The sequence below is a fragment of the Lasioglossum baleicum genome, chromosome 7, assembly GCF_051020765.1.
Source record: "Lasioglossum baleicum chromosome 7, iyLasBale1, whole genome shotgun sequence".
NCBI lineage: Eukaryota > Metazoa > Arthropoda > Insecta > Hymenoptera > Halictidae > Lasioglossum > Lasioglossum baleicum.
In genome coordinates, this window is record NC_134935.1 from 18,758,696 (window position 1) to 18,779,606 (window position 20,911).

The following is a 20,911-nucleotide window of genomic DNA, read 5'->3' on the forward strand; positions in this document are numbered from 1 at the left end:
TTTTGAGTGGAATGATATCGTGGTCAATTATTCTAACTAGCCATAACGGTAGATTGCTATGGAAATATCGTATACTTCAATTTTGTACTTTACAACGGTGTAATTCATAAAAATATTCCTCACCTATCTATCGCGAGTTCTGTTACTTTGTATCTATTCCGCTCAAATGCATTATTAATTAAAAACTCTTTACCCAGCTGTGAATATAAATGCATTTTTTACCTCGCTAATAATCGCTATGCCATGTCAATTTTAATAACAGCCTCCTGTCGCACTACTTCGTACGTTTCAATAACGTGCTCTCTCTCTCTCTCTCTCTCTCTCTCTCTCTCTCAAAAACCTACCGAAGAATCCGCTTAACTTTCCGCATCTAATAAGATACAATCAGTGTGACGCACGCGCGTGTATCTAGAGTCGTATGCAAGCCTGCGATCGCAGAAAAAAAAACCGCACGACACGGCTCGTCGAGAAATCATAGAGAGCCAAACTTCGCCGCAGCGGGATATTCCATAAGCTCCGAGAACAGTGAAGCCTTTAAATCACATTTGAAAAAGTCGAAAGTCGATAATCGATTGCTCGCGTCGCTGCTCAACGCGGTACAGCAGCGATAGCAACGGCAACGACAAGAGCCACTTCAATACGGAAACACACGAATTCACGCCACGCATACTTGCAAGCTAGTAAACGCGTACAAAAAGTTGTATAAAACGCATGTATAATATCTATTAATTGTTTCCGCTAATAATATCTATTAATTGTTTAAATTGTTTCCGCTACTATTGAAAGTTAGAAAAAATGATTAGATATTGTAGAATGTACATGGGGTTTTAAGGCGCGCGTCTGATGGATTTTCGCCTTCAAGGTCGCTGCAAGGTTGTGGTGTGAAGGTCGTTGCGAACTCATCTTGACGCCGCCAAAAAAGTAACGAGCATATGATCGCGGTATTCGTGTAGAATTTAGTTATTTAACAATATTCAACGCACACATCGCGAAAGAAACTTTTCGGAAACCGTAGTATAGTAGCTTGATGTATGTGGCATGCGAATCGCAATTCGCGTGTCTGCGTGTGGGCTCTAAGTAGAGGTGTGCGAGAACCTAAAAATTTCGTGAACCCAATCCGCGGGTCAGGTGGGGATCCAGAAAGTTTGCAATGTTCAGGCACCCGAAAAGTTATAGTGCTTCGATCAATGCGTCAATCAAAGTTGACTCCGGTCGACAGCAGCTTCGGATTCTCGAATATTGCAAACTTTTGTCGGGGAATATCCTACATTTCACCTAACCCGACTCGAGATTTTCATGTCCTGGCACACCTCTGGCTTCGACGACGGGGTGGAGGGGGTGGGTGGGGGGGGGGGGGACGCAATGGTCGAGGACCTCCCGCTGTTCGTCGAGCACAGCGGATGAAACGCTTAGGGGGATCGATCAATCCCGGTTCGCAATCGCGACGAGCGCATCGAAGTAATCGATCAACAATTACAGGTGCAACAGTACGGAAGCCCCTACGACCCCTACAGCTCGTGCAGCCCCCGGCTGCAGTCCACGGCGTACACGTCGACGTCGGCGACCGGCGCGGCAAACACTGGCAACCCGACCGGTCTTCACCAAGAGGCGACCGCTGTCTACGTCACCGGAGACGCCCTGCCGCCGCTCGCATCCTCCAGCTCGTCCTCGTTGTCGACCACGACCGCTTCGTACACGAGGTACGAGGTTGTGCCAAGCTCTTATGCGACGACACACGCGATACGCTCGTCCTCGAGCAGCAGCAAAGTCCTGACCGTTGATCTTCCCAGCCCCGACTCCGGCATCGGCGCCGACGCGGTCACACCCAGGCAAGATCATCATCCACCCACGGCGCTGCATCAGGTTAGTGAGAGACAATGATCCCACCTTCGCTTCGTTCCGCGTACCGCAAACTAAATTGTCCGCCGGGCAAAAACTGCCTCGAAATCCTCGTCCCCCAAAACAGGGCTTGGTAACTCTGTTGTCGATTTCTGTTCTTCAAACCCGCAAAGGGTTAATAGTATGTCGTTAATAGGTCGTAAATAATGTAACAGCGTTTCTGAATTTTACTAGTGTTTTCACCGTGTCGAATTGCACCTACTCATTTTTGTTGCAAATGCATAAATTCCACCGTCTAGTTGCGATTAACGAGTCCCGATATAATAATGTATAAAGTAGTAGGTACATATTTTCGATTGAGAGATATGGATCGATCGTCGTGTCGTCTCGAGGGCCCCCGTTTAAGTGGCACTCGTGCAGAACCATCCTCGATATTTGCCGGCGCACTTTCGCCGTTGAAAATGGGCCCGCTCGCTCCCCTCGCGATCACTTTCCATCGCGTTGATTTCGTGCCCAGACACCGTAAAGATGTTTTGATCGCTCCTAACAAATTAATCGGACAACACCTACCGTTAACCGTTATCGCAGCCCCCCATCTCGCTAGATATAACTTCTTCCACGTGTAATAATTTTCTGCGCGCTCTCTTGGAACAGAACTTAACACGGGCCCGGTATACGGACACGAGCGTTTTACATAATCAGCAACGCATATCTCGCCGGGATACTGACACATTTATTTATACCCCACGGGAATCGTATATGTAATACGGGGCCACTTCTTTTGCACGGTGGTGTCGCGAACGCGTTACGCCTGCGCTCCAAGACGGATCTGTGGGTGGAAAGGAAAGTTTCTGTCGAAAAGCTGCCCTTCGTTGCTTGCGACAGTCGATCACTATACCCGAAACGTTGTCACCAACACATTCTCTCGTACTCGGAGAACCGTAAGTTCTTCGATCATCACTTTTGATAACTTCGCTCGATTTTCAAGTTGGAACAGTGATCGATGCGTTTAGTTCGCCTCTGCGTGCTAGAGAAACGTCATATGTACACTCTAATTCAGTGTTTCCCAACCTTTCTTGTGCCATGCCCCACCTAAGCCTTTCTAAAATTCTTATACCACTTATGTAACATATATACATAATTTTTAATATTAAAAAATTGAATTGTTCACCGAAGAAACTCAAAATTTTAGGAAGAAATCGCTAGGAGAAATTGTTGAATTCGTGTCCCCTGTGGGGCGTGGGCCCCGGGCCCCACATTGGGAAACACTGCTCTAACTCCCAATTCAACTGCTACAGGGCAGTTCTGTCAATTTTCTTTTTGAGCTAGTTCACATTCGTTGTGGCAATTGGAACACAGTGTCACTTCAGAGTTGATGGAAGTATCCTAAATATCTATCATTTTATGCATAAAGCTTAATCGAGATAATCTACAATAATTCAATCTACCTAATAATTCAAACGATCCTAACAATGCAACGCAATTTCACATAATTTCTAATTTGGTAAAAAGAATTCGCTTTAATTTCCATGAGAAGTATTTAAAAATTGATTACACCAAGTCGGAACGTCACCTGACCGGCGCGGCGGGCTGAGGAAGAAGCGTGAGGGAAAGCGTCGCAGAAGGGGAAGGTAGAGTGGGGACACAAAATACTACAAACATTACAAAAATATCAAAATTTTGCTACATTAATTTCAGTCTACAAAAAGATTAAGAAGAGAAAGAAATTTCTATTTCAAACCTGTGTATTGCAATCGAGATGGCAAATTGTTTTTTTATTATACATAAAGACAAAGTCACAAACAAATCGGCAGTCGTCGTCTCTGAAGGATTTACACAATACCGTTTCCTTCCTCAATCAATAAACTGCGGATTTTTATGTGAAACGAAATATTTCTAAATCAATTGTAACAGCAACAGAAATTAAACAAAACTGAACTCTTTCTTTTAATAATTTTAATAAAGCTGAAATATATATATAGTGAAGCTATTCACAGTTCCGTACATTTCACCTATTTCACCCGGTCATAAATGCATCAAATCCGCAGTCTGCTTATGAAAATTCTCATGACGAACCACGCGGCTAGGGTTTACGTAAACCGTCGCGAAAAAATCCGTGCTACAGTAATCGTAAGTTCGGTCGGAAAAGTCTGTCGATCGGGACACGTTCGCCGAGTTGTCGGCTGGTTCGTGTGATTGCGGAAGTCGTCGATCGCCGGCCGGTTTATCCGAAATTGCTTCGCGGAGCGAAACGATCGGCGCGGCGGCGCGGCGGCGCGGCGCGCGGCGGTGAGGGAAAAAAGAACTGCGACGAGTGAAAAACGAGCTCGCTCGAAAAAATGAATTTCACCGAGCTCTCGCGCGCGGTCCGAGCTCGAATATGAATATTTTAATTACCGTCGCAGACGTATCGGTTTTCAAGCGGGTTGTTGCCACGCACACGCGTGGACGCGGTTGTATATGTATACCGCCATGGAGGAGCCCCGGCTTTTATTTGCTGCGGCGCGCGGCGCGGCGCGGCGTGCAAGCAGAGCAGAACGGAACGCGTGCTTTCTAATTCGTAATGTCAACCGCAATGCTAATGACTTACTCGCGCGAATAAACCGCTCTGCCCCCGTCGCACGATTAATGTTTCCGGAAGCGGCCGATTACTAGCGACAACCGAATCGCGCGTAGGAGTGATGAATCGGTTATGGCGCGGCGTGGAAGCACCGGACACGGCGAAAATTACGTGCGACAGAAACGCCGCATTTCACCGCGAGCGCACAATTTACCGTAAAGACGATACAGGCTGCGATACCGACCCGCATTCTAGTTTTTCACGATGTGATTACAAGCCGATCATGCTCGCTTTGCGAATCCAGTTCTCGATAGTAGAAATGTTAATTAGGGTGTGCGGGTACCCGAAATTTCGGGATCGGGTCGGGATCCTGAATGTGTAGGTATATTGTAACAATTAGCTATTACATACCCCAATCTAGATTTCAAGAACCGAAAATATTGAGTTGGGTCAGAAACCAATTCATAAAATTTTCTCCGGTAATCCCGACATTTTTATGTCGCGTTGAGACACCCGCCCAAGGCGGCCCGACCCGACTTATTGGATCCAACGAGAGTCCGTATAGCTAAACAAAACAAGTGGTTACAATTACGAATTCTTTCTGATAATTAGACTGCTGATCTTTAAGCAATATAACAAATTTTCGCGTCGATTCCAAGACACAGAAGCTAAATAAAAATATCTTTCTTCTTTTAATTATTTTATTAAGCTGAAACTAATACGATGATGTTTTTAAATTTCTTAAAAATGTCCACTGTTTTAAATTCTATGCATCAGTTTTTGTTATAAATGCATAAAATCCGCAGTTAATATATGTATTTGTTGGGTGCGTACTCGCTCCGTGTCTCACGAGTAGTCCCTCGAGACGGCACAGAGTCAAAGGGGATCCTCGCTCGCAGCCAACGGTTAAGCCGCGCTGTCACACGCTTCAGCCAATAATTCGGCTAGAACCAAAAGTGCCAGTGGAATAACCCAATCGGACCGCTTGCTGTCGCATTCCTTTCGAATTCCTGCCAGGAGACAACTTGTGAGGCACGGAACAGTGTGAAGTGAGCGCCTATGAACACCCTCTAAGTGTCAGCCGAGCGAAGAGAACGAATTATTCAAAGTTTCAAGTTTAAATGAATTTAGCACAACAACGACATAACATAAAACAGCACACAGAACAACGCGCGCACGTCCTCATCGCCAAATTGTTCGCTTTGCAATTGCTATGCAATTACATAAAATGTAGCTTTATGTGCTACATTCAAATTCAAATATTAATGTTGTTTCAAATCCTGAGCATTAGTTAAACTGCTATTTCGTTTGGATTATATCTGTTAACGTATCAGCATACGAACTAAGGGTTAATAAGCCGAAAAAATATCGTAATAGCACCTTTAAATTCTTCCAATATCTGCGCAGTTATGTCATAAATTCATAAAAAATACAAGAAAACGTTTACGTCTTTCTCTTTTTCTGATATCTAATTTATGAAAGCAGTACATTATTATCGTGAAAACCAGACTCGCGGACAGCGTACAACGTCCTATGAACAATTTTTTTCCAAGTTCTCGTCTGCGCAAAAAGTTCTATTTGTAAACCCCGCCGTCGTGTACGCATAATGCGTCGTCCAATGAAGCGATCAAGACAAAATATGCGGTACCTTAATACGAAGTGTCATTATGTTGCAACAAAGTATACTTTCATCCTGTTCCCTTAATAGCAACATTAAGGTAATTCAGGCGATTCAGATTTACCATAAACCGCGTCGCGTCGTCGCGTCGGGTGAATCATGAAAATCACCGGTTCTCCACCCATTAAATCAAAATCACCGATTCCGCGCTCCAATTTTTCCGCGACTCGCCGGAGAAAACCTTTTTGCGTCTGGATAGCGTTGCGTCCCCAACCCCAATTTTAGTCTCGGTTTGCGCTACGGTCGATTTAGGTAATGTCATTTTTCAGAAACTCTCCGAGTGACTCTTGAACGAATTTATTGCTTTACGGTCCGGGTATCGCTGGAAAGTATCATGACCAACTTGCGGGCATGACATAATACCGAAAACGTCCCTAAACACATTTATTAGTCAAGGCCAATGTCCCACTGACTAAAATATTTCGGAGGATATTTTCTAGTATGCTTCTTTTCGATTCTTTTTCATCCATGGGCGCTTATCTTGAACAATCACTATCAAAACGTCATGTACATACTATACAGAGTGTCGAAAAAATTTGCGAAAATGTTCTTCGCGGCTTTAATGATATATAGAATTATTAATGAAAACCACGAACCAATCAGAGCCCGGCTACAGCGGACGGATTCTGGCGCGGCGAAAGATCTCGCTGAACGTGACGTTGGCATTGGCCGAGCCGAAATCGCAAGCCCTGGAGAAAGCAGCTCGCATAATACATACAATAATTTTCAGAACGTCGCGCGTCGCGTCACGTCGGTGACGCCACAAAGAGCGAACAGTATCGCGTCCACGCGCGTAAATCAGCGGGCTTTTTGCGACGGAGGAAAAAACGCGGCCCGATCATGTCGATCGCTCGACACCGCTAATAATACACCAAACTTTGTTCCGATCGTAATTCCGCTCGAGGCGTGCACACGGGTGTGCGCCGCGCCGCGCCGCGCCGCTGTCACTGTGCAAGAAACACGTGGAAACACGTGTACGGCGCACACGCGTTCTTGCTGTGCTAGCGTCGTCGGTCGCGGCGGAGCGGGAGGAGGAGAAGAATGCATAATGGTTAGTGCATAGACAAGGGGCAGGGGTGGGGGGACGCAGCGATTCCGATCGCAACGCAATTAGATGAATCGATCGAGAAAAAACTTGGGCGCCGTCACCGTGGATCGCGGGGCAATTAATCGCGAAGGCGTTCGTGTTTATCGCGAGCGTGGGGCTATCGGCGCGGTCGTTTTTTCGTCTCCTGCGATGGCCGTCCGCGGAATATCCAACGAGCGCAGGATTAAACGTGGAAGCTGCACAGCGTTTTCAACATAATTAGTCGGAAGCCATCGGAGCGAAGCGGCCAGGCTCTCCGATAAAATGGGAGGTGATCAGGGGCGACGGGGAATGGAAGTATTATTTCTAATTACGGATCGACGCGGCGGCGGTATTAATTTATCGGCGCGGCGTCCGATGGGGCCGGGCGGGGGTTGGTTCGCCGATTGGTCGAATGTTCCCCACGGAAAAACGAGCCAGCCTCTCCTCCCGCGGTTCGTTTCTCAGCTCCGCACCGCTCTGCACCGTTTCTTCGCTCGATGGATGGCTTCCGCGATGCCGTTCGTCAGCCCGAGTAACGAGCTATGGTAACCGCGTTACATTCGAGCCGAGCCACTCTCCATGAAGACGTACGAGGGAATAAACCGTTCGGAAGACCGCTTATTAACAACAGCCTCCGCTGGAAGCACGCGCGGGCTACGGTCCCGGCCAATTTTACGAGACCGCAAGGCCCCTATTCTCTTCACTCGGCGCGCGGCTAGGCTCCTTCCTCCTTTGTTTCGCGGAACGACCTCTGCCCGCCGCCGGGGATAAGCCGTCGCGTCGGCTACCTCGGGCTCCGGATTCACCGAGCTCTATTTTCCCTTTTTTACCCCTCTATGGGAAAGTTGCTGGACGCTCGTTGCGGTCCGGTCGTAGCGATGGATTCAATTCCGACGATTGCGCACGCTTCGTTCCCCGTTTAACCTTCCGAGGGCCGCGGCCGACGCAACGCGACGTTTGTCCATTCAAAACGCTTGAATTTTCTTTACAAAAATTTCATGGATACGGTCGCTCGCGATGATATTCGAACACTCTTTAAACAACGATAATTTTTTCATATTGTGACATACGACTTGAGTTTCTTTAAATTACAGTACCGAAAAAAACATTTTTTATACATCATTAAAAAGAGAGTTTTTTTTAATATTTTGCCTGTGCAAACCGCACTCTGATGCCTTTAATGGTTCCAAAGTTATCCATTTCTGATTTACCACATTAACGGTTTGCGGTTCTAAATAGGTTAGTAAAGCTACCTATATGTAGAAATTGAAGACTAGAATTAAAATAGGCTGCAAGTGCCAAAATGAAAATTTCGAAGAAATTCCATGTAGAACTTGTAAGAATGCAATTTATTTCATAGTATAGAACATATAAAAAAGTGAGGAAAAAACTATTAGAATATGAGAAAAATGGAAAAAATGAAACTGTGTCCACTTGTCGTTTTCTTTGAAAAAGGAACAACAGTCTAACGTCAGCGAACTTTCAGCCTTATTTTCTTCCATCAGCGTTGGTACTTGGATACAGAATTTTTGCGGAAGAAACAGTTTTTAAAACAAATGGCACTTACAGCCTTATTTAATTCTAGTCTTCGATTATACCCGAATTGAATCATGTTGTAGCAAGTTCCGAAGTAAATTAGAAAGGAAACACGTTTCAAATTACATACTCGATAGTGAGGTTCGCTACGGAGAACATGATTAATCAACGACGAACTTATTAATGAAAAAAAATACCACCGATTCTCCGCGGAGTGAATCAAGCTTACGAAAGCGTTAATTGAGGATTACTTTCTGATTTATACAGTCCTCCTTTGATTACACGGAGTTGTGTCCCGGTGGAACCGCGACCGGTGCCGCGGTGGTCCTTGAAAGTGGCGCAGTGATACACCATCAACCACTGCAACTGCAACTACAACAGAGCCATGCGCAAGCACAGGTGCAACGCGGAGCTTTGGTGACCTCAGCTGCGGCGAACCCGAACCCTAATCCAAATCCTCCGAGGTCACGGCCTTGGCACGATTTCGGGAGACAGAACGACGCGGATAAAATCCAGATACCAAAAATGTAAGTACATAACAATCAACTTTTAAATAAAAGCCAAGCTATCTTATTCCAATCTATTCCAATTTGATAATTACAACTGTCACGTGGTTAGCATGTTGACTGCTGCGGAAGAATTTTCTGTATTTCACGCAAAAGTCTTGCCATCTTGAACTGTATAAAAGTATAAACGATCGGATATGTTAAGAATTATTATTAGAGTTACTTGATATACATATAATCAAGTTTGCAACCCATTGATATAATTTTATTCTTAATTATGACCAGACATTAACGGCGGATCTTTATGCATTTGTAGGAACAAAATCGAGAAGATGAAATTCAAAATTGTTGAAAAATTTTAAAACTTGAATATATCAATATACAATAATTTCTCCTCTATTAAAATCATTAAGGGAAGAAACTTCTATTTCTTGCAATCGATGCAGGCAATATTTATTTAGCATAAAGATCCGCAGTCTAATTATGACCATTGTTTTTAAGCAAATTGATAGAGCACACACAAGTCACGATTTACCTGGTCTATGGTAGTTCTATGGCGAATTAGAGGCACGGTAGTCAACGTGTAATTCAATCACACTGTATCTACAGCTATATTGATTTTAAAAGCTTGTTGGTGACTCGAAAACGCATCACTAGATAAATGAAAATGCTCCAAGTCCGAAGACTTCGATGCCTGCTGAAACACGCTTGGAGACGTGAATGCTTCACCAGGCATTCAAGTCTCCACAGAGTATTAGCTCGAGGAAGAGCGTCTTGTGTTGACTTGAACACTTCGCGTCACTAGATAAGTGCGAATAACCCAAGTCCGGAAGCTGCGACTCTTGATAAAACATGCCCGGAGACTCCTCGAGTGTCTGGTAAAGCAAGCCTGTGTGTGGAGACTATGTACAACGCTTCACCAGGCATCGATACTCGATGTGAAACCGCGTTCGATCGACGCGGACACGATCGTAGACTTTTTTAGGGAGCAAGTAGCCTACACAGGAGTTATAATAAGTCGCGGATAAGTAGGCGTTGCTACGAACAGGAGCAGAAGTGTTGCAGGCCATTCACCCAGGCCTGGCTCAGTTATCGCGGTTGGCGTGTACAACGCTGTCCCGCTTGCTCTCCGTTGGCGACCGGCGCGGCGCGATCTTGACGGAAAAAACCACGGCAAACCCGGGCCCGGGCCGCGCCGCGTGTCGTCGCGCAGATAAAGATAATAGGTCGAGAGCAGAGCCGGTGGAAAGTTCGCCGGTTACTGCGTCGATACGACCAGAGAAAAGCTCCGCTTCCTACGGATAAGGATAATCGCCATCTATTTCGCGTCTGCGTGCTCTATATTTAGAGCCGCCTCTCGTGGTAGTCGCGTTGCACCAGAGTCTAGAGACACGGGAAGTCGACCTTGCTGCCTCCGTTTGCAAACGTTTGACGCGTTATTGTGCGTCGGGCTCGATTCTCTCTGTCTTCGACGTTGCAACGACGAACGCGTGGGACCAATCTCTGATTCCAGACCGTCCTAAACAGCGGATTTTTCGAAAAATCGGTCAAAATGTTCGCTAAAGTTTTTAACCCTTAAACTGTGAAGGGTGAACGGTCATTCTTGTCCGGATGATGTCGAACAAACTATTTGTCTGAATGTAGGATGTTCGCGGACGTACTATATGAATTTTTTCAAATATTTTTAAAAACTATTTGGTTGATCCCTAACCCGGACCGACGCAATACATCAGACACGAAAGACCTACACTACATTTTCGTTTTGAAAGTACCTACTGTAAAAACATTCACAGTCTGAGAGGGTTATGATCTACGTAAGATCATTAAGATCATACGTAAGAATAAGGCTGCAGCAGCTCCGATTCGATTACAAGTTTTTCCCCGTTGGATAACAGCAGACTGTTTACTCGGAAAAGCGTGGCGCACGGTCTGTTATATCGCGATCCCTTCTTAATGTATGAAGATTACAGTCTTTTCGCGTCTCGCGGTACACCCGTCGCGCGTCGGTGGTTACAATCAGGCGGCGTCGTCGTTTTTTCTTGCCGCTCGCGCTCGTTGCGTCCATAAATCAGCACGGTTTGACGCGCAGTTGTCGATGGACGTCCAATTAGAGACGGTCACAGTGAAAAATTATAACAATTTTATTCACGCACGCACACCGATCTGTCCGCAGATTCTCCGCCTATGGGTTCAAGTATCACCTGGAGTCGCCAATTAGCACGTCGCAGCGCCGCGAGGACGACAGAATCACGTACATCAACAAGGGACAATTCTACGGGATCACGCTGGAGTACGTTCCCGATCCCGACAAGCCGACCCTGAAGACTGGACAGACGGTCAAGGTGAGCGGAAACACCGATTGCGTAGCAATTCGGCAATTTAACGAACAAGTGCCGCTCCCCGGTTACAACGTTCGTCGATCAAGCGTAATTTACAGTTGGATTGTATCATGCGTTTATGGTAAACTTTACCATCTGCAATAGTCAATGGTCTGGAAAAGTTTGCCGGAGCTCGCCAAGATTTTTCCTCGAAATAAAATCGATTCGAAAAGTTTTCTTTCGTTCGAGAAGCCGTAGTAGCTTTGAAATCGATTTCAATCCGACTCGAGTCAATCTGTCAATCGGTCGAAGAGAATTTGCATAAACATCGGCAATCGAGCGATTCAAGATCGATCGAACCGATGAAAAAAGTCTAATATCGGATCGGGTTGTAATTATATCGCGAGGAACAAACGACACGATAAGCGGAATTAATCGTCGGCGAACGATGATTGTGAATCCGTCACGGGGAAAAACGTTAATGTCACTCGCGAGATCTTGCGATCAGAGAAATCCTCGTGATTTATCAGAGGCGTGTTGCGTTGATTCGGTTTCTCGGTTGGATGGAAATTTCAGAGATTGCAACGACCATTAACCGTATTTATTAGCCGTCGGTCTCTCGCGAGTATGTAAACCGTATCAGCATTCTATTAAGAAAATTGAGAATTACTCTCCGCGGCGGCGCGGCGGAACGAGTGCCACAAAAACGGGCATAATCGGTTTATCGGGGGATTAATGTCACACAAAACGACTGAGTGGTGGGGGCAAAAGCGAGGCACGACCGAACGCGTGTAACCACGGGCTGTGAGATAGTACATACATAGAATAGGGGGGAGACGAGTGGGGGACAAGATAGCCAGCTATCCCTCCCCCTCCCTCTCACCCTCTGCAGACCGTTCGAATCACCACGCGCGGCTGAACGCTCGATTAGCAATTAACGAGGAAGTCGTAACTCCTCCTAGCTGAGCGTAGAGAGGAGGGGTGTAGCGGGCGAAGAGAGAGAGAGAGAGAGAGAGAGGGGGGGGGGGAGGGAAAAATAAAGAATCGGCAGCTTTATCAGGATGGAAATTGCTAACGGTGCGCCGCGCTGCCAATTAGAGCCGCGAGAACAAACGACCTCGTCCGACTTCTTCTTTCGGGCTGCGCGAATTCTATCGCTCGTAGGAGTCGGCAAACGAGCGTAAACGCTTACGCGGCGGGACGCGGGTCCGGCCTATAATGCGATTTAAGAGGAATACAGTAGCAAATTTCCCGCGACGATATTACCCGAACACGCTCTCGTGCGCGTCGGCCGGTTATATTGTTTATCGCCGTTCGCCGCTTTTTCAACGATGAATCCGCGCGGCGCGCAATTCCTCGTCGAGAGGGCGGTGCGGGATTCCCTCACCCTTATTAGCCAACTTAGATTGGTCTGCGCGCTCACAACGTACACAATTGTTCCGAGTTTGAAATAACGCGAGAGTTAATAAGTGTTTAGTATTCGAACTCCCCGCTAATTGTAATTCCGCGAAAGTCGTTATACAATTCGGCGTCGCGAGAGCGCTACGCGACTCGACTCAATAATATTTGGAATGTCTTCGACACAGCGGACCACGGCAGTCTAACGAGACACATCGTAGGAAACTACACGCACTTATCGCTCCTACGTAATTCTCTTTATACCGACCAACGTGTATTCATCGAAGTCCAGATTCGAATTATATCTCGAGACACATCGTAGAGAAATCATGCGCTCATCGCCTCTACGTAATTCTCATCTGCAAGTACGCGGACTCCTTGAATTGCGGATTCGACAATTTTCATACGCATATAGTTGCACACCATTCGTGTTACGGTGCGTTCAACCACCAGTGCAACAAAATAAATTAACTCTGGTTGTTCGACAGTTAATCCAAAGTGTTCAGTTCTTTTGTGCTCGTCGCTCACTGTATATCCTCGTCAGGATAGTTCCAGTTATCCTCCTACAAGTCTTTGCATAAACAATAAGCATCGATCAAGCTGAATTTAAAGGGCCCATAAAAATGCTCTCCTAGTCTCGAGCGTCAACGAAATTAAGTTATTTTAACAATTCCGTATTCAGGGTAAACGATCTTGTGTTCGTAATTTATTCTGTGGGAACCAGGATCGATGAAAAATTCGTTCAGAAGTACCTACAACAGAGATTAGGAGAATTGACTCGAATCGAGGGGGATACAGAGTTACCCTCTCCGTTTGCCGGCAGAGTTGGGCAAAATGTAATTTCAATTACAGTTACAATTACTTGCCAATTACTGTAATTTGGAATTGCAGAAATACAATTACAATTACATGTAATTGTAATTGGAATTGTTAGTAGCAGTTACAAGTAATTGTAGCTGGTAGCTACAGTTCCTTGTAATTCAGTTCCTTCAATTGTAATTGAAGATGTAATTAATTACTCATGTAATTAATTCCTGCCCAACTCTGTTTGCCGGTAACGGATTAGTCATGTGACATTGTGACTCACGCACGACAGTGACGAACCGCGTCACGTGACCGGGCCGCGGCGGCGCGGAGGAGACAAGTTTTTAATCCGGCGACACCGATTGTAAGTCGATGCTCAATTCTATCGATTTTGCGAGTTTTTCTTCGACACTTTCGCTATGCTGACCATCGGGGTGAAAATGTTTTATGAAAAACAACGTATGTAGCATCTTCGCGAAGTATCAAAACGATTTCGCAGGGGATGAACTCTGAATATTATGCTGTGTACTCTGACTCTTTAGTCTGGAACAGAGCTGTATGATCTACTGCTACTATCTCTGTCTGTATACTGAAAAAAAAAGTGGAAGCAGAAAAATCCCAGGGGGTGAGCACTCTCGTAGCCTCTCTGCTATGTAATACCAATACCCATGACAGGATTCGCGTAGTCGTCGTTTCACTATCGATTTGCGTAAAAACGTGAATTTAGTATGTGCGAGTTTGAAGTTGGTGTGCGAAACTTGTAACTTGAACCAGCTGTTCTCCGGTCTTCGCAGTAGTGTCCATCCAAGATTTTCGATATTGGCTCTATGCTGTGCTCCCGTGTTCTTTTGCCCTCCCATTAACTTCCGATCCGCCAATGGAGACAGCATTAGCCGAGTGCGTGCAATTCTTCGTCCATTCACCCGAATCAGGAAAAATTGTCTCCGAACACGCGTCGGTCTGCGCAGTGAAGCGTGCTTCTGTCGCGACCGATGTCACGCACACGCGAGGCACGCGTTATCGCACCGGCTAGGCTCCCGGACTTTTCACCGCCTACCGTTGTCCAACGAGCGAGCCAACCAACGAACCGAACGGTTACCTGATTCTGAATTATTTGTCGACAATCTGTACCGCGCGCGCGGCCAGCCCATGAATGTTAACCCGCGAAAACGGCCCCGGGGACACGTGAAAAGAGTGTGGTTAGCCGCGAAGGTTACCCTTTTATCTGTTCCCCGCGAGTCAAACGACGCGACGCGACCTCTTCGCGAAAACAGCGAGATCGAGTGACATTCTTCGGCTGAATTACCATCCAGAAAGTCTCGAGCTAAGCTTTCTGTGATCCGGTAGGCCCTAGGACACTGTGTGTGTGTGGTCTGCTTGATCTTTTCTCGAGACGCACGCGGTGTTACACATCGAAACCTTATATCCCGTAATTACAGACCCGGGAAGCTGTTCTGCGACCGGCAGCCATTTTGATCGGAAGAATCGTCCGTTGAAAGTGTTCAAAGGAGACGGGAGGGGGGGAGAGGCGGATAGATAACTAGATAGGGTGCAAGGAGAAAGAGAATCGCGTCTGTCCCTCCCGATTAATCAGCATAATTGCCGTCGGACAGCGTTTTTACCCATGAATCACGCTCTCGCGAGGCGAACACGTCGCACGCCGGGGCAAAAATCGTCGTAAAGACGACTATCGTGGGATACACGCGGCTGTTTATAGGGAATTAGCAGTGTCGAATGCCGCGATTTATGCTACCGGATTATACGGTACCGCGTGATTTATACGCGCAGTTCCCGATCGAGCGTGTCTACGTGTCGCTGGCGATGCAAAGCTCACGCGAATTTCGCGTGTTGCGTGCAAGTCGCCGCGCCGCGCCGCGCCGCGCCGGGTTCCGTGACGTAGTTCCGTTACCATTGTCCCGCCGCGCCGGATCCCTCTAGACCATGGTCGTACCAACCATTGGAGGGATCAAGGCGACGCGGGGAGCTCGGACAGCGCGTGATTATCCGTAAAATTCGAAAAATCCCGGAGCGCACCGATCTACAACCGGTCATTGATGCCTGTCGATACCGGCGGAATCTCTGTAATTTCCGTTGCATAATTGCACGCTGCCGCGCAATTTATGATGCACGAGCACAACCGACGCGAGGCGCGACGCACAGCGGCTCTGTCGCGATCATCTAAAATCTAAACTTTCGACCGACAGAGATCGTTGCCATTCCGTCGCGCTCCCTTTCGCCTCACCCGATTATTTCCGCGAATCTCGTTAATCCCTGGCATTCCGCCTTCGTTTCGAACTTCTATTCTGCTCTGCTTCTTGTAGGGGCATACCGCGCATTTCATATCTGCTTTGGGAGAAATTTCTCAGAGAAAGGCGGCAAAGATTGCAACATGCGGTCGTCGGAAGATCAACGTAGATTTGTTGATCAAATAGCAAAAAAAACATTAATAATTTTGTTCAGTTTAAATTCAAGGTTCACTTGGTTATACTCCTTCTATGTTAATATGCATACTCTTGCCAAAGTTGCCGGTTTATGGGGCTACATAAATACAAGTATATTTAGGAACTTTTTATAAGTAAACTTTAATTTTGAAACACATGTCTGTAGACATATGACTGAATAGTTGACGGAACTTTAAAGTCGTTTTTTAACGGAACGGTTGACTCGAGAGACCCGCGGTTGTTTCAACATTTGACCTTGGGAAAACCGGTCAATGACAGTGAACCCAGCTGTGATAATCTTTACAGATAATTTTGGTACACCCTGTACAATCATGAAAACCATCTGCCTCTCGAGCGGTAACCGACTTTTGCGAATTTCTATAACACGCGACCTCCGCGGAGTCATCAATTTGTCTCGCGATTATCGAGGTCAAGAATAATGATTCCGCGATCGTTCGTCTGCCTGTCGTGCTCGCGAGAATTGATCGGTAACCGCGCCACGATACACAGGAATCGTCTGTAATAAGCTAGGTATCCGTAGAAGCGCGGCTGCAAGTGACCGTTTCTCACGAAAATTATAATACACATAGAACTATGGCGGCGGACCCCGGTGGACATCCCGAAGCAGCCGCCATTTATCCGGCCGCGGCCGAGCGGTATTAACCGTGATAAAGTACTTACATCGTTTTCTCTGTGTTTTGTCGCGCAGAGCGTGGTAATGCTGATGTTCCGAGAAGAGAAGAGCCCCGAAGACGAAATTAAGGCGTGGCAGTTCTGGCACGGAAGGCAACATTCTGTCAAGCAACGTATTCTCGACGCTGGTAAGTAAAGCGTCGCCGGACACCATTAAGTCCTCCTCTAAATAACGTCTGCCCACTGCCCACCCATTCGCGCACTCGAGTTACATTCTAATCGGTTCACCGGATCGAAACCGAACCCTGCGCCATTTTTTCGAATATCTCAATCTCACGATTCCGTATCTTCTGCGCAAGCCGCTTCTTGGATTATGCCGCACGCTCGGTAAGATCGTATGGGAGGCGATGGATTCGAATCGTCTCACTCTTATCTCTCACTGCTGCTATCCTCCACGAATAACTCAGACCCGCTGCTCTGGTTGTTTCCTCAAATTGTAAGGAAAATTCAATCGAATCTTTAGAAAATATTGACCCTGTTATCGAGAGTGTGACTTAGGTTAGTTGACAATGAAAATTGCTGTCACTGTTGAAGGTTCCATGAAAAAAAAGTGTTTAGCCGTGAACCATAGATTTTTCAAAATTATACGGTAATCACCGTAATCTGGGTACACATAATGTGTTGATGCGTGGAACGAAAAAAGGAGAAAATTACGAATAAAATTTTAGTCGCTACACTATCGAGTCACCACAAATTAAAAAAACCGAAAAAGGCCACCAGAGAGAGAGAGAGAGAGAGAGAGAGAGAGAGAGAGAGAGAGAGAGAGAGAGAGAGAGAGAGAGAGAGAGAGAGAGAGAGGCGAGAAGATAACTTTTGTTGTCGCTCCGCGCTGGGAGTGATTTGCAAGTTTAACAATAATCTGTACCATTACAGACACGAAGAACAGCGTGGGACTGGTGGGCTGCATAGAGGAAGTCGCGCACAATGCGATTGCCGTTTATTGGAACCCACTCGAATCCACGGCGAAGGTATGAGAGTCCTTCATCCGTTCATTACACAGAGATTCCATTTGCATCGGAACGATCTGTCGGAGGCTTTAATGGGAGCCTGCTTATTCTCATGCGATCGTTATTAACCGGAGAAGATTGTTTCGCGAGCTCATATCCCGGTAAACGCGTCTCGTTACAGATCAATGTGGCGGTACAGTGTCTCAGCACCGATTTCTCCAGCCAGAAGGGAGTGAAGGGTTTGCCCTTGCACATCCAGGTGGACACATACGAAGAACCGCCCCCACACACTCATTCGTACACGCCGCCATCGCATCGCGGCTATTGCCAGATCAAAGTCTTCTGCGATAAGGTAATTATAACGCTTCTACTGTTTCGTTAGCGTTTGTCCTGCACTGTGTTGGCAGCCAGTGTCGCCAGATTAACACTGTATCCCCCGCTCTCTACTCTTTCCCTTCTCTTGTACGCGACGGTATTCCCTCCCCCACGCTTCCGCTACGGTACGGGCACACTGAAAATAATACGCTGATGTCCTTGAATCGTTCTAATATGCCCACTGCTTTAAATCGCACGTGCCGGTCTAATAAACGCAAGCCGTTAGAGGCTCGTAGTCTTCCGTATCGAGGCGCCTTGCGCCTCGCATCGCTTGTCCCGTCCATGGATTTCTAACATGGAACATTTTGTCGTATTTCGTGCTGCGATCGTCGAGTTACTCGAGTGGGAGAATTGATGGCAGGAAATATAATTGATGGATGTTTCGACAGGGCGCCGAAAGAAAGACCCGTGACGAAGAGAGGAGGGCAGCGAAGAGAAAGATGACGGCGACTGGTAGGAAAAAGCTTGACGAGTTGTACCATTCCGTCACGGAACGCAGCGAATTCTACTCGATGGTGGATCTCCACAAACCACCTGTCCTATTTTCGCCGCCCGCTGAGCACACCATCGACAAGGTACGAATCGAGAATTTTGATTCGATGGAGACTTTTGATTCGATCGAGACTTCTGATTCGTTTCGTCAAGACGTGTTTCGATCCACGTAGTTTTCAATTCACGAAAAGCTGACACTTGAAGATCATTATTCTAGCTATGGAGAGTAAATCGCGTGATACGAACTTACGAATATCACACAACATACCTCAAAAAACAACCTAATACATACTCTCTTACAAGTAAACAAAGGCAAGTTAATTCTACATTAACATTAACACATTCACGGACGCTCGCGGTAATACTGAAAGTACACTTGAAAATAACCGTGAACGTGTTAGTTCTCCGAATAGAGAGAGAGAGAGAAAGAAGGGGTTATACAGAATCGCGAGATGAGGGGAATTTATACATGTACGACAGAGATGAAACGTCGTAGAAAGGGTAGGTAGAGTGGGGACACGAGCCTTAATCAAGCCACTCTGGATTTATAAAAGGCTCATCATCCAGTTTAACTTCTCGATGAAACTAACGTCAATTATCATTAAATTTAAAACGAGCCAAGAAAGTCTCTGTGTGTAGTCTCCTCGATAGAGATAGTACAATCTTCTCCTCTCAACACCGCCAAAACTCTCCACTATCCGCAACTCAAACAATGAATACGATAATACTCGAATAAAAATTCTCTGATCTTCTCTGAGCAAGTGAACTTTTTGTAGCTTGAACTTGTGCAACATAGCGTTTCGAAGGAAGTACCGAAGTACACTCTGACAATCGTAACAACCATCTTTCCCAATCGTTCTAGAACTAGAACGGTACACGACTGCTTATGGGTCGCAGATTTGTATTTGATACGCGTGAACGTGCGAGGTGATTCACTGGATAGCGTATGCAAAGGCAGTGCTCCTACAGCGCAACATTACAGCGGAAAACGCGTTTTTTTTTTACTACACTCAAGCGTCGACGGTGAGAGACTATCTCGTTAAATGTAGCTCGATTCTCCTCTAGCGACTCTCTGCAGGAGAGTACGCGGCGACATCACGTTGTCCCCGCTACCGCTGCTAGTATCTGCTAGCCAACCACTGTCGCGCGGCATATTCTCCTCGTGCAGAAAGTCGCTAGAGGGGAATCCGATGATGGTAGAGAGAGGCAAGGGCAGACTCGTTTTCTGGCAACTCCGTCGACAACGACGGACCACTGCGCACTGGTTTGGATGAGTGGGGAAGGGGTGTTGGTGGTAAAAAACAACTTTACCAACAATTTTCTTGGTTATAAAGAATTTTGCGAAAAGTGTCTCGTACAAATATGTCCACCACCGATCTAGATGTGTAGATTCTCACCCCTGGAACGGACAACCATTACTTTTTCTATAGAGCCTGTATGTACTTGTAAACTGGAAAGCCCAACGAAAAGAGAGCATGTGTACCGTGTACGTACACGTGTACCGTTGGCAAAACAACGTAGCCAAAACAACGAGTTTCCCGTCGCGTCGCGGCACTGCCTTTGAATACTTTGAATACACCAGCCAGAGTGAATCACTGGAAAGATTGTTATTGTTGTTGTTGGTGGTGTGTTTCGCTTGTCTTCTTTCGAAACACTTTCGAATCTGTAGTCTCCATCCATCCGCGTCTCGCTTGTTCCGTTCAAGTAGCAAAACTGTTATCCGACAAATGTTCTGTTTCTTGTTCCACGACGACAGTTTTCGACGATGGAGTTGTCGGGCTTCTACGGAGGTGGCGGCGGAGGCGGTGGCGACACAGACACATCGTCCCTGAGTAATGGCGAGGGTGGAGGATTGAAGGCCGGGGGCAGCAGCCCTTACCCTGCCTGCGGCAGACCGAGCCTGCCGGCCCTCAAGTTCCACAACCACTTCCCGCCCGACAATCTGACCAGCCTACACGACAAGAAGGACTCGTTGCTGATGCAGGTCCAGGAGCTGCAGGGCTCGGTGCTGCAGGGTGTGCAGCAATCGGGTCTAACGGGCAGCACCGTGGTCTCTGGTGTCGTCGGGAACCGATTGCACCTTCAACAACAGCCGCCCCATCTGAGACCGGCCGACGCCGAGGAGAGAGTGATGCTATACGTTCGCCAGGAGTCCGAGGACGTCTACACACCTCTCCACGTCACGCCGCCCACCGTCCAGGGACTTTTGAACGCTGTAAGAGACACTTCGGATTTCTTTTTTTAGAGCTACACAC

The 20,911-nt window shown here is 46.7% G+C and overlaps 1 protein-coding gene across 3 annotated transcripts in view; it reads left to right on the forward strand.

Moving 5' to 3' along the window:
• Positions 1-20,911, forward strand: part of Grh (grainy head) — a 250,160-nt gene that overhangs the window by 223,436 nt on the left and 5,813 nt on the right. For all 3 annotated transcript variants that reach the window (XM_076428395.1, XM_076428396.1, XM_076428394.1), the window contains exons 6-13: positions 1,480-1,863; positions 8,950-9,209; positions 11,362-11,530; positions 16,859-16,970; positions 17,716-17,810; positions 17,971-18,141; positions 18,554-18,739; positions 20,413-20,871. In XM_076428395.1, the coding sequence (XP_076284510.1) occupies positions 1,480-1,863; positions 8,950-9,209; positions 11,362-11,530; positions 16,859-16,970; positions 17,716-17,810; positions 17,971-18,141; positions 18,554-18,739; positions 20,413-20,871 (1,836 nt within the window). The remainder of the gene's footprint in view (positions 1-1,479; positions 1,864-8,949; positions 9,210-11,361; positions 11,531-16,858; positions 16,971-17,715; positions 17,811-17,970; positions 18,142-18,553; positions 18,740-20,412; positions 20,872-20,911) is intronic.